Source organism: Prenolepis imparis, unplaced genomic scaffold (assembly GCF_030444845.1).
Source record: "Prenolepis imparis isolate NDT839.2.m4 unplaced genomic scaffold, iyPreImpa1.0 SCAF_1, whole genome shotgun sequence".
Taxonomy (NCBI): domain Eukaryota; kingdom Metazoa; phylum Arthropoda; class Insecta; order Hymenoptera; family Formicidae; genus Prenolepis; species Prenolepis imparis.
In genome coordinates, this window is record NW_028141159.1 from 7,489,384 (window position 1) to 7,503,641 (window position 14,258).

A 14,258-nucleotide genomic window follows, 5' to 3' on the forward strand; every position below is an offset into this window, starting at 1 on the left:
TATATATATATATAAATTATTTTCCATATAGAAATGTATATACATATAATTGTATGTATATACAATGTATATGCATATATTTTGTTAGTCTCCTTTGGAATTGCATTCCATATCTTATGTGTTATGAAAGAGCACACATTACACAAAGCAAAAGAATGTTTATTAATTGATACTATAAATAGAAGCACGTGCAGAAAAATAATAACAGATTGATGAATCACAAACTCACTTTTCTTTGTAGCACATTTCGAAAGTGTGACTGCATTCGATCTTCCTCCTCTTGTTTCGTCTATATATATTTTCGTCTATATTTTTACCTCGATTTTTGCCAAGTTCGCATATACAAAGATCACTTGAAAGATCAGTTCTTTCCGTCACAGGACAGTGTCCTTGTTATCTATACTGACTAATCTAGGTTAACTAATTGCGAATCTCTCCACGTGATGGCCTTTTTAGTAGATTTAAGATCTTTCAAGCTCATTGATCGCAATGCCGCATTAACAATAAGATGAACAACTGCATACTTATATTTTATATGATAAAAAGCACATTATCGTAACTAATATCATCCGCAATAATTATTTGATTAACCTTTTATGACGAATGCAATTTATACAACATATATCATGTTTTAGTGAAATTATTTATTATCTTCAGCTATTTCTGAGTTTTTTCATGTAGAGTTTATATTTACCCTGTGATTAAAACGTTCAATTTCAAATCCTTAAATTAAAGTAAAACTTGAAATATACTTGTGTATTTATATTAACACAATATATTAATTAATATATTTAAAATCTCTTTTCAAGTATTTTAAATAATATTTATGGTAATCTTGCTTTTCTGATATATATCTCCGTGTTATAAGTGTAATTTAAATTTACTTATTTTTCTCAAAATAATTTATAAAATGATTATATATATGAAACAATCAAAATTACCCTAGGAAGAAATATATTAATAAATAACAATATTTCTGAGACTGAATGTGTACATATGAAAAAGAAAAAAGCATATGTATATCTAAATTGATCTATCAATTAAAATTACATTTCCAATCGCAAATAACTTTGATGTTCCTTGTTACCTTGTAAGTACTGAAACAAGCATTAATTAGACATGCAATTGATTCGTCCAGAATAGAATAGTACGAACTAAATTTGGTTACTAATAGAATTCTGCAATCTTTGGCTGAAGTCAAATCAAGCTGAGGTCAAGTCAAGCTATGATATCATACATACGTATAAATATTCTTTTTTGGATTATTTCACTACTTATAGTAAAAGCCTTCACATGAAATCTGACGCTTGCATTTGAACGTTTGAACAAGGATATTGCTGGCATTATCGATTTACGACTATCAAATGTAAAACTTTCTGCATATTTTAATGCGCCAGATGTAGAAATATTTGACGGTATTGTAATGATTGAAAAACTGAATCTAAAAATAATATGTTATTAATAAATTATTGACAAATTTATATATACGCGCGTGTGTATATAAATATTGTCATCATTAAAGAAAGCAGTGTTCTGAGTATTCTAGCAGAGATCACTTTTGATATATATCTTTCAAAATTTTCAGATTTTTATTTTTGTAATGTAAAATTCAATTTACATAAATCTGAAAAGATATTAAAATAATAGCAAATTTTTTTTTAATTTCGAGAAATTGTAAATTGTTCAATGTTCAGCAATATATTGTTTAGTGATAATACCTATCATAATGTGTGATATAATTGAAATACAGGATGATGTAATAAATCAGTAAAGCTATATTTTAATAATGGTGATTCCTATGTCAAACTCACTCTTAAGTGGAGTATCATTTCGCAAAACGTGCTTATACATCAAATATGATTGTGCATCGTGATAAGTAAGCATTCTTGTGTCGAAAATATTTCTGAAACAATATAATTCTTTGTACTGAAAAAAGTCACGATTAATATGATGCAAAAAAATGATATAAGGAAACACGTATCTCTTACATATATTTTGCACAATATTAATGTCACGTTCTTACTCTATACTTATTAATTTGTACAATAATATGTATATACATTGTTTTTAAAATTTATAGAATTTTTCATATTTGCGACATTGTAACGGATAAAGTTGTCATCGAGCTTCTAATTGAAATCTAATCGAACAATATCAAAGAAAATATATGTTTATAAATTAGAGTAGATCAAAGGAATTGTTGCAACGATAATTTTATGTAACTATTTTTGAATGCTGTTAACTAAATGCGACGAAAAATATATGTAAGTATATTTTCCGTACATTACCGAGAATCGTCTTGTTCCAAATTAAACATCTGGCCTCGTTCCAACACGCGGACATCAAATGAATTTATTGCATTTCGAAGATCGCTTGACAGGATTTATCTCAATTTATTTCGCGAAGGGATCATCATTCAATTTTTTCTGAACGTGATTATATATAAATTAACCGCTGCTTTATTCGAGTGAACATTTCGACAACATTTTGCCGAAAGCTTTTCCTGTGATATTCGTGTACGACGGCCTCGATTATAAAAATAATTGTATGCATACGCGTAGGTATACGCGCATTAAGAACTTTTTTGTGAAAAAAAAGAAACACATAAAAATCAGATGCCTCGATTTCGCGAGAAAAGTTCTGTACAAATCTCTCGTTTTCAGAGCAATATATGCGTCCAGAATTAGAAACCGGTCGAGGATTTTTGAGGTGATTATAACGTGCTCATGAAAAGAGATTCATTCTTCTGTTTGCAATTTACGTGTTAGGACGCATTGAATGATCGATGCAATGCAAATCTCAAGATTTACATTTTATATTTTCTCAAGGTTTTTCATCGCACTCACCTTTTTGACCAATATTCTAAAGTAATGTTCTTTGAAAAAATGTGACATTTGTACAGATGCAAACCAAGCAGAATAGTAACGCTAAATGCCGTAATAAATACCGGTATTTTTATTATTGTCTCGTGCGTTGAAAATTATTATACGAAGATATTGCCAAGTAGATAATAAATGATAAGATGTTATGTCGTGCAAACTTTTTATCTGTATTTTATACTCATATATTTTGAAACCAGGTCTTCAATATTTACTTGAGCATCAACAATTTATGATCGTTTGTGTCAATATTTTAGTAATATTTTATATACTATTATTTTGTCAGTTTTTAAAAATTGAAAATTGAATGAATTATTTCTCTTTTTCAAGAAGAAAATTTTATTAAGATGACTTAGATTTCATTTATAATTATTTTCAGAATAATTTTGATTAATTTTCTGAAAACTATTACATGCAAATTATAGTTCTTTCTTGAATTAAATGTTTGTTTCAAATGTTTTGAATTGTTTTTGTGGATGAAAATTGAGAATAAAAGAGTGTAGAGATCAGACTTTCCCCGGTCTTAGAAAGGCAGCCGCAACCAAGCGTGTCTCGAGAAAAATATACGCACTTCAATATATAGCAATGATCTTTGACGAATCGAGATTGGCAAACTGCCCTAATGCGATTGAAATGCATCTCTCACACGTTCTTTGTAGTGATTAAAGAAGACAATTTAAAATGGCATGATAATGCTTTGATAATTCGAGATGAGATGTTGGTCGATTTTCGAGAGCTCTGTTTCTTCTAAAACAGTTCTCTTGTATAGCATTGAGTAAATCTTTGCATTTTTTAACTTAATATGCGATAGAACTGGTTTTAAAATTATAAATAAGGAACTCTCTAGAACTCTTCTGGATACATTCAAAACTTTAATAAAAAATTAATTTTCTTAAAAGATGAAGTGTCGATTTTATAGAAATTTTTTTATATCTATATTTTTTATTTCTATATTTTTGGGGGATTGCTTTTTGATTTTCGAGATTTCTGTTTATTTTAAAACAGTTTTTATATAGTGATGAGTGTATTTATGTCGTTTTTAAAGAATTGTAACAATAAGTAATATTAAAACATTTTATAAGTGATTTTCTAAAATTATTTATATCTTTAAAAATATTTTTATTATATATTTTTAAATTTTTATATCAAAATATATACATTGATTAATATTACCGATTACTCGCCTTGCAAGTATGTATTCTCAAAAAATCGGAAATTAATTTAATTTATTGTCTTTCCTGTATACACGTTTTACTTCGAGACACGCTGACCCATTGTGACATCGTTGCACGATTTAAAATTTGGCAGGCGGATGGCTGGCGTAAAACAGAAAGTTTCCGTTACTTCAATCGTAAAAAGATTGACCATAAAGAAATGTGACCTGTTGAATATAAGTTGAACATAACTATGTTTCAAAAATTTGAAATATATGACAACTGTCAACCAGTAATTTGGCCTCACTATTAGATTATTGTTATTGACTGTAAAATATAAAATTCGTAAATTGCCATTGCGTGGATGTGAATAGCTATTAGTCAGATAATATATACATATATATATATTCTTAGACATGTTTTATTATATTATATCATGCATATTTATACATGTGTATGAAAAAATCTTATTAAAAAATATGAGCGTGTTGTAATGTGCAAAGATTTGACGAATATGCATAATTGGCATTTAAATATTGAATACTATATGAACACGTGGTTAAAAGATAAACGGAAAGCAAAGCGAGCGAATATAGAGATAATAAAATGTCTGACCTCGCTGCGTTATATATTGACCTTCGTTCCATATATATATAACATTACCAGAGCTGGAGTCTCGACAAGTTTTTTTCTACTAATTTCTTGCAATTGCATTTTACGTTCGAGTGTTTTATATTTAACAAATTTTGATTCAATATGGAATATATATATATATATATATATATATATATATATATTATAATATCTCTACATATAATATCTTTACTATCATTACCCATTATTTAAATCGTAAACTCTCTCTCTCTCTCTCTGTAGATGATAAATTTACTTAGCTTGACATTTCTAAAACTTTGACTAATTGTAATTGTCATATCTATAAAGTATCTTTTGTCTTGTTGATTACATATACATCAAAATAATTAAAGTTTTAATGAACTTTTAAACTTTTGTTGTAGATTTAAAAATTTAAGATTAAGAAATTAAAGATTTTAAAAATTTCTAGCTGAGATTTTCAAAATTGACATTTTATATTTAATATATATTAGAGAAAATATTAAAAATTTTTGAATATATATTTTTTTATCTAGATATATTTTAAATCAAATAACTTCTAAAACATTCGTTAGCACGAATGTTTTAAATCAGTTTGGTTATTCTTATCGAATCGCTTAACTTGTAGTATTTAGTAAATTTTTATGTTTTTTATTTTTGTTTTATAATGTATACCTGTCTACGTTACTGGTTTTACACGTACTATCTTGCGCATGAGTGCAAAGGTTGAGAATATTTAGCCTTTACGTAAAGTGAATGTGAAGCGATTAAATATACAATCGTATAAAATCTGTTTAGAGATTTAACAAAGATGAAGCGTCTCCTAGAGTAAACAACGTAATGATGATTACCTTGAACGAATTGAACTATCATTCACAATCACTTACGAACTAACATTTTCATCGAATCAAAATGAACATATTTTTTATAGGCCGTTATATGTCTATATGTCATTATTATATGCATCAGTTATATGTCTATGCACATTATTATATTCATTTTTTTTCAATCGCAAAAAACTTTGATTTCTTATTAGTACAATGAAAAATTATTTATAAACCGAGGGGTTGGTCACTAGTGGTTATAGTGTGCAAAAATTACCCTTGATACGGATTACCTTTAAATTACCTCAGATTACTTAAGATTATCTAATACAAATTATGCCCATCATACTTAGAATTTAGAATGATATTTTTTTTTATTATTCCCTTTTTTTAATTTAAAATTAATCTTAAAGAATTTTTTTAAATATATATTTTAATGTTTTTGTTGTAAACAGTAAAAATTTTTTCCTATTTTGAAACATTAAAATTTTAAAAATATTTTATTATTTCTTAACGCTGTCAATTTTATTCCCAAAAACGTTGGAAATGAAAATTTAAGTTTTGTTACTGTTAATTGTTTTCTTTGCAATACATCCATAAAAATAAAGTGCGATAAAAATGAAAATATACCGGAATTACCGGCAGAATATTCAATACATGAAAATTGTAATATAGGTTTTGTTTTACCGTTAAATGACGATGGCTTATCAAAAGTTGTAGATAAGAATGCATTTCGCAATTTTTAAATGCTCGTGTGTTCGTGGCCTGAGAGAGAAAGACGTGGTACCGCAAAAACCTAACCACAATTCACTTAAATTATAAAAAAGCACGTTTTTACGAAGCGTCGACTCTAAAAATCGACTGCAAATGTATATATATATTATTGTAAAAAGATACAATTCATCAATGACGTTCCCTAAGTTCAAAAATTAAAGATTACCTACAGATTATTTGATATTACCCTTAGATTACTTAGATTTCCTATTAGAATACCCAAGATTACCTGAGAATGCTAAAGATTATTTAGAATTATCAAAAATTACCTTGAATTACCCAAAATTTCCTTTGGAAAGTGCCGCTGAATTACCTAGCCCTTGTACAAAAATTACCTCAGTGACCAACTTATAAACGCATTTCTGTTTGCTGTTAAAATCATCTTTTACATCAATTTTTTACATTAATTCGCTTTATTATATATTACAGAATGGTACGAAACTTACTATTTTTGGCTTATTATTATACGAAATTATGCGAATATTATACGAAAATTATACGAATTATATACGTAATATATATTAATTTTTTTGTATCATTGTGAATCATTAACTTGTTTCGCGAGTCGGTAAACAACCCGTAAGAATTGTGTCAATATATATGTATTCATGCAAATTGAATATTTATTAGTTAATATTACTGCTAATATATATATTGTTTAGAATTAATTATTTGCTCGCGATACCGAATATTGGATAATATTATATAATAATATTGAACAATTTTGGATATAGTCACTATATGTATATCGTCCAAAGTATCAATATATTTAAATACTCTACACTAAAAAGTGTAACACATCAATGAAATAAAGATGTATAAGAAATATTATGACATTAACTTTAACAATAATAAGTTTTTATAAATCTCTAATTAAATTTAAATTTAATTTGAAAAAATCTTGCTTATATATAAAATATAGATCTTCGATCAATTTGTATTATATTCTCTTCTTCTTTTTGCGCTCTTTTCGGATGATATTTCAATTTATTTATACGAATTAGTGGTGAAATATATAATGAAAATGCAATTTGGATATAAATTAATCACACTGGATAATTTTATCAATAAAATAAACTGATAAAATATTTGCATAAACCACGTATCGTAAAATTCTTATGTGACATTTTTACAAAGTATCGTATTACAGTTAAAATTGAATATACAAATATTCGACATTTAGATTCATTTGACTTTTATACAGTTAAGAGGTGCGTTTTTATAAATCGTAATTTTGCCAAGAACACACAGAAGTCGAACTTCTTGCCCAGATTTCTTCCAACGAATTTTTATCGTTCAGTAAGAAACGGGGACCGCGCCACATGTTCATCGAGCGTTCCATAAATTTTCATAAATCAGCATCGCGAGCGTATGCAAACGATGACCCTGACGACCTGTGTCCACGGTTGACGGACGCAAGGCGCCTCGTCGCAACCAAGGTGCAAGCCGACAGTCCGGCAACACGTCGCGTAAGACGAGTTCAAGTTAGAGACTGTGTGTCATGTATTGGTCGCACGCGTAATTAATCGAAACGCATCGAGATCGTCATCGTTTATTCGCACGTGTCAGATGGCGCGCAGAAAGAGGAAACAGCCGAGGATGATCACTATATTCGTGCCGGACGATGTACGTTTCTTATCGAATTTTCGGATTAATTTTTCGCTAAAAAGCATCGCCGCTCACGCATGTGATAAAACACGTATATACGCAATACCGTTCGCGAGTGTATAAGGCTTCAGAGTGACCGGATATTTAAATTGCAAACGAGGAGGCTTTTGAGATATTAGCATATTTTCAATTCCTCATAAGAAAGATATTGGCATTTGTTAAGATTGATAATGTAATACAAAGAGATATTTTCGACCTTCAAACTCGAATATTAGATAATTTAGTACATAGATCTACAATACACGTGATAAATGACAGGAAGATGTCGATATAGATGTAAAACTGAATAATAATTAAAGATTTGTTTGTAATACCTCTCATGTTGCATAATTAATGTACTTTTTTATCTTTTACTATTGACTAATCTAAATTAAAACGACATTGTTTTTTTTCTGTTTCAGGTATGTATCCATTTCACATCTTAAATTTCTCGAAGATATTTCAAACTTTACTAAAACGTGCGATTATTCACGCGCGTCAATATCTCTGCATTTGTCTGCTACGCAACAGGTCTACAGCACATTCTGTCTTAATATTCGAAATATAACATACACTTCATTCAGTTATTTTGGTGAGTTTTTAATATAAAATATGAAATTTTTGCATTTTCTCTGCACTTTCCTGTTTCATTCTTGTCATTTGCATTTGCATCAGTCTCACAAATTCTGTTTTTTCTTAAAATCTTTGAATTTGCTACACTAAACGTATATTACACAATATAATATTTAATAGTTAATATATAATTAAAATATAAATTAATGATATTTCATTGAGGCAAAAATATATGTTTATTGAGATTCCCGCTAATTACATTTATCTATACTATATCATTTTTAAATCTCCGTTATTTACGATATTTATGATAAAAAGATATAATTTAATATCTCCAAGATGTGTGAAGGTAAGATAAAAATAAAAATTAAAAATTTTGTTACAATGATTTTGTGGCAAATGTATGACAGTCAACAAGAATTCCCGTGAATCAGAGGCAATCCTCGATGAAACCTCGCCAATTCACAGACAAATTAGCGCGGCAACCTTTGTCTTTGTCGCAGTATTTTGTATCGGTGTACGTAAACAACGTTGCATTATTTTTGACTTGCGCCATAAAATTAGTCAGGTAACTATAATATACGTAAGCTGATCGTCAGGGAAAAAAGCGCGACTTTTTTTTCGCGTATTGCAGAATCGTTCGCGATGAATTTTTAGAAAAGATCGCCAAGGTTAGCGAGGTCGAGGCAGCTTCTGTAAAAATAACTGCGCCTGTTCTGTAACGTTCGTTTGTTCACGAGAGAGTGCAGCGCTCTTGTAACCTTCGCGGGTTAAACCCACGCGTCTTCGCACGCGCATTTGGCAATCGAATTGGAGGTATCTTTGTTACATTCGTCGTCAGGCTTTACCTTGTTCGGACAATTAATGCCGATAATGATAAAATATTGTAAATATTGTACCGATAAGTTATTCAGCAAGTGCATATACATTTTCATGTTTAATATAACGGTGCTTAATTTATCGCTCATACATGCCATGTATGTGTAAAGCATATTGGTAGTTTTATATTTCTTCTCAGTTAAATAAATAATTAATCATAATTATAATTTGATAAAATTTATAGTTTGTGTTGCTATCTTTTTAGCAATAAGATTCTTATATACTTGCAGGAAAATATTAAATGTCTTTTCATTAATCTCTAAATTAGTTTTATTTGTTGGAGTAAAATTATAATATTGTGTTAACTATATGTTTATATTTTTAGAGATTAATTCACTCATCTTTTCTCAGTTTATAAATTTAAAAAATATTGTATATTGGATGTGAGACATAAAAACAAATATTTTTTTTACATATTTTAAATTCGTATTTTATGGACATTATAATTCTATTATAATGTCCATAAAATACGAATTTAAAATATGTAAGTGGATACAGATAGCTGTAACAAGCCATTCAATATATGATTTTCGTGCTTTCTATTGGTAAAACAGTTTGACAGAGCAACTCTCAGTTTACTTTAGCAAATTCTAGTTATCGATTGCTAGCTACACAATTCTCTACATTGATAGTTACATTAAAGAAAAACAGTTTTGTTGATTTCATTTTTCAAAAATACATAAATGCTGATATCATTATAATCATTACTTTCTTGTTAAAATATATTTTTTTTCAACTATATCACTTTATTGTGATAAAAAAACAGCACGCACGATATGATACGATGCGTATGTAACTATGTTTAGGACCGGTCCACCATGTTATCTCTGATAACGAAGCTCGCACGTTATCGTGCTTAATAAAAGTTGTGCAGATAAGATTTCTCATGAACTTTTGCAATAATTAATGCAGTTGTATTTTTGCGAAAAAACTAAAATAAATATCGCTTAAACAAGGCGGCACTAGCAAGGTCAGCGCGACGGTTAATTGAGAGTAATCATTTTTCTCAGTATACGTTAATCGAACCAATTTACACTATCTCGAATGGACGGTTTATGAAAAGAGAGAATTTATTTAATGTGTGTATGAGCGAAATAAAACGTTTGTCTTTATTGTTTATTATAGATAGGAGATATTCATTGTGTATCAAATCATATATATTTCAATTCAGCCTATTATTCTCGTGATTAATCTTAATAGATCTATAAATCACATTAATAGATATGGAATAGATATCACATTAATAGATACGGAAGAAAATCCTTAATAGATCATTAATAGATATAGAAGAAAATGCAAAAAATTAAAAATTAAAAATTAAAATTAAAATAACAATGCAAATTAAATAATACATTTAATAACTAAAATAAAATTTTAACATTAACTGACTTAATAGCACGTAATACACATGCTCGGTGATAAATTCATATATTATGTTGCTGTCTCTCATAATAAACTAAAAGAAATATTATTTTTTAATAAAGTGAATGTTAATTTATATTAAAAATGTACAATATAAACATATATTAAAAATATATAAAAAATATAAAACGTTGATGTAGTATATTAAAAAAATAGACGATATAATATTGCTTAAACAAGTTTTTTTTCTAAAAATATATATGCAAATAAAAATACATATTTGCAAGAGCGTTTGTTATTATAGATAGAGTTGTAATTCTTTTAGAATTCGTTCAGAACTCACAATAGGATTCATTCTTACGAGTATTACTCACAGCCATTATGACATAAGATCAAATAATCGCTCATACATTATTGCGCAAACATGTGTGTCTATAGTTGCCACCTAGATTTTCATACCTTCTGTATGATAATCTGTCGTATGTTTTGCTATAAACTCTTCCCGGATACATTCGGAATTATATTGTTTAATATTTATTATTAATAACTGTCATAATTATGACTCATGTCTTGTGCATGATTTTATTATCTAATACGATCGATGACCTTGACTTTGCGTTGCCGTGCATGCATGTCGTTATCTACTTTTACTTTCTTTACCAATTTTTTAAATAATCGCATACACTGAAAAAAAATTGTTAACTTGACTAAACCGTTCAACTAAATTACTATTTTGTTAATTGGACATATATTAATATTTAAGTCAAATACACGTTTTGTTAGGTTTAATATGTTATATTTAATTTAAATATTTTTATATGTTTAGTTAACAAAATATTATTTAGTTGAACGGTTTAGTCAAGTTAATAATTTTTTTTTTTAGTGTAATAACAAAAAACAAATCTTAACGCTATCTTTTACTTTGATAATTTATCTAATTTATTAAAATTAATTAATACTTAACAAGCTATTAAAGCGGTGTCCAAAATATCGTAAACAATAATTGTTTACTCCATCATCAAACTGTGCTTTTTTCATATACGGAATGTATATGTATTATACCCGTTACACCAAATGATAAGAATGATTGGCACAAAAGAAATAAGGGAAGATGATAAAGAATGTTGTTTGAAAGCAGAAAATATGTATAAAGACAGTTTATTTCAATAGAAGGAAAGATGTACAACTTGGAAATTGAGAAAAATTTTGTATAACGAATTATAGCAGATACTAATTGTACAAGAATTTGTAAAATGCTATTGCTAAAATATGTTTGCGTAATAAAGAGAAGTAGATTTTGACCATTTGCTCCAATAATAAAGAAGGATTATCATGCAGGCAATATAATCATTATTTCGTTACGTTACCGCGTTGTAATTTTTTTTTTTTTTTTTTTTTTGACGAATATATGTGAACGCGACCGATAATACTTTTATCCTATCTTATCTTCACCTTGGTAGACACATTTTAATAACGTATCATAATATTTTTTGTTATATTATCTTTGCATTCTCTTGCAATCTATCCATTTGGTCATATGGTATATTATAACATACGCAATATTGTAGGGAAATAAATTGACAAAAAGACTTGTGATGAATTGGGAGATTATTTGATTTTATAAGGATTGTGAATACATTTTATATATTAAATTCACGCGGTATTTTTGATTTATAGAAAGATCATAGTTATCAAACAAAATATGGTTATTCACAAAAGTCTCATCTCCGAGGGGTGTCTCATTGTCGCAATACATGTACATTTTTCCTGGAATTACGCATTACTTCGCATTGATTTACAAGCATAAAATAATAATAATCCAGACAAGAACGTCTTAAAAATAAAAATAATGTGCACTGAGAGAATTTTCTCTTAGAATTTATCCTGAAAATTATGGTAATCGTGGGACAATATGGTATGGAAAGAATTTTATGAGTATGAGAATTTCTCCGATTAATATTTATCACAATAAAAATAATAATATCTATCATAATAAAATATAAAATATGTTTGATTAATTTTATTATGCAGTTTAGTAAAATTAATCAAACATATTTTATATTTTATTATGATAGATATTATTTTTATTGTGATAAATATTAATCGGAGAAATTCTCATAAAATTCTTTCCATACCATATTGTCCCACGATTATCATGATTTTCAGGGTAAATTCTAAGAGAAAATTCTCTCTGTGTGGTTATGATGTTTTTTAAATATATATTTTACTAAATATTATAATTTATTAAATCATTAATATTTGATATTTAATTTAAAACAAGTTATTTAAGAATTATATTTAGTTAAGAAGTTTAAAACAAGACATTTTTTTAGTTATAATTGGGAACACATAACTCTTTTTGTTATATCTTTATCATAATATCATATTTTAATTTAGGTGTTCCAACTAAATATTTGCAATATTAATCTTAAAAAAAATATTAATTTAAAATTTTTTACATAATACAACTTGGAACTATATGATTTACAATTTTACAATATCTCATAAATTTAGTTTTCTTAACATTTCTTTTTATAATCATTCTAATTACATTTTTCTGACTAAATTAAACAGTACTAATATTTAAATATTGTATTTTATTAAAAAAAAAAAAGAATTAAAATAATTACACGCATTTCGTCGCATTACTTAGAATTATACGGCGTATTACATGGAATTATTTAGAATTCTCGGTAATTCACAATGCATGTACAAATTTTTGATGAGTGAGACACCCCTCGCTCATCTCACTATCTTGTTTCATAAAATGTGTGCGTTTAGATAAATAGAAGGTTACGTTTAAATTTACGCCAATGATTATATCTTATCCAGTTTGCTCCTGACCATTGGCAACGATTTAAGGATGATTTCTCTTCAACGTCAGTTCACTTATTTTAAGAGATAGAACTTTTTTAAGAGATAGAATTTAATCACAGTCCAAAATAATCGACAAGCGAGAATTTACGTTTTAAATCATTCTATTGAAAGTGCAAACTATGTGTTTGTGGAAATTGCTCTTACCTTCGTGTCGTATCCCCTCAGATTCTTAGCTAATTAATTATTTTTATCGCTTTTTGCAATCGATTCTAAGATAATTTCGACCTCGAACTAGATTAGAAGTGCTTTTGAGAGCTCTTAACATTGCTGGTCGCGCGCAGAGGCAGAATCTATCCGTGGTGAGGATTTTCACGACACGAGTGGTGCGAATCAGTTGCTTACAACGTACTCATCGTTATCATCGTGACGCGCGCGTATAGAGCAATCTGTCTTCGTCGGACGTCGCCGTCGCCGTCGAACTCGCCGCTGTTGATTACATCGTCGTCGCGCAATCGTCAGTCTCGCGATCGCGAGTGTATAAATCGCAACGGGAATGTAACAATGTGAAAACTGTTTGGTGATTTTACTTTCATCCAACGAATTTTCTTTCTCCAATGTGCTGCTAAAAAGCGAATACCGTCGAAATCACTGGATCTCTCGATACGGTGAATGTTAAAAATTCATGTTCATTGCGAATTAATGGTGAATCGATCGTTATAATCTTCATGATTTCGAAT

The 14,258-nt window shown here is 28.1% G+C and overlaps 1 protein-coding gene and 1 long non-coding RNA gene across 5 annotated transcripts in view; one reads left to right on the forward strand and one right to left on the reverse strand.

Annotated features, from left to right (window-relative positions):
* The window catches only part of Cnc (NFE2 like bZIP transcription factor cap-n-collar), a 101,126-nt gene that overhangs the window by 2,589 nt on the left and 84,279 nt on the right, over positions 1-14,258 (forward strand). The window contains exon 1 of one of the 4 annotated variants that reach the window (XM_083052475.1): positions 7,705-7,869. The exons of the other annotated variants lie outside the window; for them this stretch is intronic. Coding sequence (XP_082908601.1) covers positions 7,813-7,869 — 57 coding nt within the window. The 5' untranslated portion in view covers positions 7,705-7,812. Of the gene's footprint in view, positions 1-7,704; positions 7,870-14,258 lie in introns of those variants that run through there. 4 annotated transcript variants of the gene reach the window in all.
* LOC145944314 (uncharacterized) lies at positions 989-13,919 on the reverse strand. Its single transcript, XR_014426657.1, has 3 exons — positions 13,726-13,919; positions 1,812-1,903; positions 989-1,441 (listed from the first exon to the last, which is right to left on the reverse strand). It is a non-coding gene; the product is annotated as an uncharacterized LOC145944314 (long non-coding RNA).